This window comes from Marmota marmota, unplaced genomic scaffold (assembly GCF_001458135.2).
Source record: "Marmota marmota marmota unplaced genomic scaffold, marMar, whole genome shotgun sequence".
Classification (NCBI taxonomy): domain Eukaryota; kingdom Metazoa; phylum Chordata; class Mammalia; order Rodentia; family Sciuridae; genus Marmota; species Marmota marmota.
Genome location: NW_025999863.1, coordinates 425,185 through 429,800, shown reverse-complemented (window position 1 = coordinate 429,800; position 4,616 = coordinate 425,185). Strand labels below are relative to the sequence as shown.

The following is a 4,616-nucleotide window of genomic DNA, read 5'->3' as shown; positions in this document are numbered from 1 at the left end:
TTTTTTTTTTTTTTTTGGTCCTGGGGATTGAACTCAGGCACTCAACCACTGAGCCACATCCCAGCTCTATTTTGTATTTTATTTAGAGACAGGTTCTCACTGAGTTTCTTTTTTTTCTTTCTTTCTTTCTTTTTTTTTTTTTAGTTATATATGGACACAATATCTTTATTTTCTTTCTTTCTTTCATGTGGTGCTGAGGATCGAACCCAGGGTCTCACGCGTGAGAGGGGAGCGCTCTACCACTGAGCCACAACCCCAGTCCTCACTTTTTGCTGAGGCTGGCTTTGAACTTGTGATCCTTCTGCCTCAGCCTCCCAGGTCTCTGGTATTACAGGCCTGTGCCACTGCGCCCAACAGTGGACCTTACTTTTAAGTGGATTCCCCTCTGCATCTTCCTTCTGCCGCTACTGCTTTGTTATTTTAAGGCTTATTGTTACTGTTGGCATCTCCACTGGGAGGACTCCAGGCAAGAGGGCCTCTTTCCTGGGGGCATTTGGGACCCAGAGAGGGCTTTTGCTTCCGCTGGCTCCAGGCTCCTCCCCACGGATGTTTTTAAAACTGGGGTGTAGATACCTGTGGTGTGGATGGGTAAACTCCTGTGCGTTTCAGTGACAGTCACCGTCCCTGGCTGGCCTGTGCCTACCTGCCTGGGGCTCTGCCCTGCAGCTGGTGCTGGGGCCTGTCACACCCGCTGAGTCACCTACACTTCCTGCTGGAGGAAGTGGTTCCTCCCGACCCGTCCCGTCGGGGAGGGGTGGGTGCCAGGAAGGAGTGTTTTTGTCCAGGGGAGTGGCTGCCAGCAGGTCCCCTCACTGAATGTTGGAGCCAGGGAGGGGGAATGGGGGCAGGTGTTTCTACAAACTCACCTGCTCCGGCACCTCACCTCTGTCTCCCTCTGGGTGCTGGTAATGCCCACAGTGTACACGTGGGCGGAGGCTGCCGGGTCTAGGAGCCCCAGATACCACTCCAGGCTCTCAGTTTCCTCCTCTGTAGAGGGGTCTCCTTGGGGCGGGGGAAGCCGAGAAGCTGCCTCTGAGTGTGTGGACGAGTTGCGGTGGGCTGGGGCAGGGGCTCAGTGGCAGAGCTCTTGCCTCAAAAGTATGAGGCCCTGGGTTCGATCCTCAGCACCACATAAAAATAAATAAACAAAATAAAGGTGTTGTGTCCACCTACAACTAAAACAGCATTAAAAAACAAAGAAAGGCGTGGTGAGCCCCACTGTGGGCCCCTGCTTGGGGATCAATGAGGCCATGGTCAGGCAGTGAACAGGCGAAACGGGCCAGCTGGGGAGGCAGGAGAAGGATTGATGAGCCAGGTGGGGACAGGCCGTTTCTCCAGGGAGTGGACATGGAAGAGAGGCTGGGCTTGTGCAGACATCTGGGTAGACTCTCCTGGCCACACTGGGGCAGCCCTGGTGGGTGTCAGTGGCTGTGCCCCTCAATCAGAGCCCCAAGGGACAATGTTTATTTTTTCCTTGTTTTGTTGTGGCTCTGGGCATCGAGCCAGGACACTGAACGTCGAGTTACCCCTCCAGTGCTCAGCTCGGCCCTCAGTGAGAAGCGGTGAGCCCCTGGTCCCCGTGGCACCAGGTCGGGCTGCAGGGTCTGCCACAGGCATGTGGGAGCAAGGGAAGGGCCTACGGAGTCCTTGGCACCTTCAGGGCAAACCTGGCGGGTGAGGGGGAACAGGGAGGCTGTGGCCCAAGGCCAGCCCCAGGCTCACGTCCACACGTTGCTGGGGGGGGCTGGAGAGGCCTGCTTTCTGGGGCCTCAGAGCCCTCATCTGTGAAGTGGGGGTGACGCAGGCCCTGCTGCATGTTATCAGCCTTGACCAGCTGCCAGGGTGGGGCTTGGGGCTGGGCAGGGTTGCCCAGGACTCCGGGGGCAGCCATAGGGACTATGGCCTGGCTGCCCAGGGGCTCACTGGGTGCCATCAAGCAGCCATGCTGAGGACTTGGTTTGCTGTGTCCTTGAAGCTGAGGGACTTGGGATGGCGACTGTACCTTGGCTGACTGATATATGGGTGGACTTGCCCCCTGGAGTGGCCGATCAGGGGACGGGAAGTAAGCCCAATGCAGAGGAAAGTCTAGGGAGCAGTCATCAGGAATGCTGCATGTGGAATGAGATCCCTGTCACAGGAGGAAACCAAGCAGTGTCCAACCCCTCTTGACTGAGTGCCCCTCCCAGACCCCAGGGGACTACAGGGACCTTTCTTACCCCAAGGGCTAGAGCTCCAAAGAGCTGTGCCCGTGTGTCCACCTGCCCTCTGCGCTTCACCAGAGGTCATTCTATAAGGAGCACAGACTGAATCCTGGGGGCTCTTTGCATGTGTAGCCCCAGTGGGCACTGGCCTCACTCCTGACCCCACAGAAGTGTCCTATCCCAAAGGTCCTGGATTCTCCTGTGTTTGATCTGTGTCCTGGAGACTCTGGGTACTGGGGCTGATGGGACTTGCTACTCCATCATGGAGTCCTGCTACTCTTTTGAGCACCTGTGTGTGGCAGGTGGGGCTGTGAGTGAGGCCAGCTCTGCCCAGGCTGGGGACCAATGGCCATGGGGCCTGAGGCCCAGAGTGAGCAGGGGAGGTTAGAAGTGGTCAATCCTGGTCCCCTGGACCCCAGAGGCCACCCTTGGCTGGTGCAGGTGCCATGAAGTTCTGAGCCTGGGGCCTCATCCTTGAAGCCTGGGGCTGACCAAGCAGGCTGTGCTGCAGTGTCTTCTCATCCCAGAGGGCCCAGCCTCGCCCTGGACAGCTGCTATGTCTTCTCTGCCCCTGGGAGCCCCTCAGGAGGCCTGGCCACCATAGCTCATCTGTTCTTGCAATTAGTGCCTCAAGAGGAGGGCCATTAGCTCCCAGGATCACTCCTTGGCCCTGGCTCCTGGGAGACACTGTGGGGCCATCGTAGGTGGGCCCTGGCATTGCTTTGAGCTTCTATTTTTTTTTTATTTATTTATATTTTTTTAGTTTTCGGTGGACACAGCATCTTTATTTTATTTGTATGTGGTGCTGAGGATCGAACCCAGCGTCCCGTGCATGCCAGGCGAGCGCGCTACCGCTTGAGCCACATCCCCAGCCCCTGCTTTGAGCTTCTGGGAGCTGCTCACTGGAATACTTGCTGTCCAGGGTGGGGTCTTGATGAAGTCAAGTTTCTCCGTGTCCAGAGGGGCTAGCCTTCAGGTCCCAGAGGCTGTGGGCCTCCCTGGCCTGTAACTGGAATCAGGCAGGCTTGGGGTGAGGGGCTGCAGCTTTTCCTGGCCACCACGTGGCTTGGCCCTGGCCAGGCCTGCTTCCTGCCTGCTGTCCCCGTGCACTGCCTGCCTGTGAAGTGAGGACTGGGGCCCAGGGTGCTACACCCGGGGGGCGGGGGCTGCTCATCCTGGGGGAGATGGGCAGGTGGTGGTGCCGTGGGTTCTGCCTGGGAGTTGCTGTGGTCCTGAGGGTCCCCTGCCTGCCACAGGCCCCTCCCGGGCTGCCTGCCCGCTCTGGCTGGCTCCCAGGTGAAGAGACTGCCTGCCTCCCGGCGGAAGCAGCACTTCATCAACCAGGCCGTGCGGAACTCAGACCTGGTGCCCAGGGCCAAGGGGCGCAAGAGCCGACAGCGCCTGCAGAACAGTGAGCAGGGGGCAGGGGTTCCTGGGGATGCCCAGCCTCAGATGGGAATGCTGTGCATGCTGGCCAGCCCTGAGCTCAGCACTGGGCCCTCAGAGCAGGAAGCAGAGCCAGACACAGACCCCTCACACCAGAGGATCAGGGCTGGGCCGGAGGGAGTTCTGGGCATTGGAGCTGGGGCTCTAAAGGTTGGGTCGGAGTTCCATAAGGCAGGGCTCTGGAGGCTGGATGGTCCTTGTGCCTTTGGGGAGAAACAGTGGGAGAATGGAGTGAAAAGGCTGGGAAATAGGAAGGGTGGTCATGGGGGTCCTGAATGCCACTGTCAGCCCAGAGGCTGCCTCTCCCCACGCAGCCCAGCACCTCCTGACTCTGCTGGAGACGCATGGGGACCCGCCTGGCCTGGAGGATGGGGACCTGACACCCTCTGCAGCACCTGGCATCTTCGCAGAGGCCTGCAACAACTCTACCTACGTGGAGGTGAGGCTGCGCCTTGGCACCCCAGCCTGAGCCACTGCATGGCAGAAGCTCCTCCTGCCCCTGGGCAGAGTCCCACCCCTCTCCGAAGGCTCCCGGCATCCTGCCCACCTGCTCCTCAGGCTGAAATTAAGGACTAGCTTGTGCAGTGCTGCCCCCAGAGCAGACCCCCCGGCGCCCGGGGGTGTCCTGGCAGTGGCTTTCCCTAGCCCTCAGCTCAGGCCCACACATCCGTGGGCAGTCCAGTGAACAGGCATCTGCAGCGGCACTTCCCTGGTGCGTGGCTGAGCCGGAACAGGCTTGAGGCCCTCGGTCGTCGCCATGGTCTCAGGACGAGCCTGCCTGCCTCACCCAGGTCTGGAATGACTTCATGAACCGCTCCGGGGAGGAGCAGGAGCGGGTGCTCCGCTACCTGGAGGACGAGGGCCACAGCAGGGCTCGGAGGAGAGGGCCTGCCCGCGGGGAGGACCGGCGGAGAGGTGGGGCCTGGGTCCAGGGGCGGGCCCTGGGGAGCTGGCGGAGGCAGACCTCCT

General features: G+C 59.9%; 1 protein-coding gene across 1 annotated transcript in view; it reads left to right on the top strand.

The window, feature by feature from the left end:
* R3hdm4 (R3H domain containing 4) overlaps window positions 1-4,612 on the top strand; it is a gene marked incomplete at its 3' end in the record, with an annotated part of 10,697 nt that extends 6,085 nt beyond the window's left edge. Inside the window, exons 3-5 of the mRNA XM_048810588.1 lie at window positions 3,458-3,612; window positions 3,962-4,086; window positions 4,439-4,612. Of these exons, the coding sequence (XP_048666545.1) occupies window positions 3,458-3,612; window positions 3,962-4,086; window positions 4,439-4,612 (454 nt within the window). The remainder of the gene's footprint in view (window positions 1-3,457; window positions 3,613-3,961; window positions 4,087-4,438) is intronic.
* Window positions 4,613-4,616: the final 4 nt, after the last annotated feature.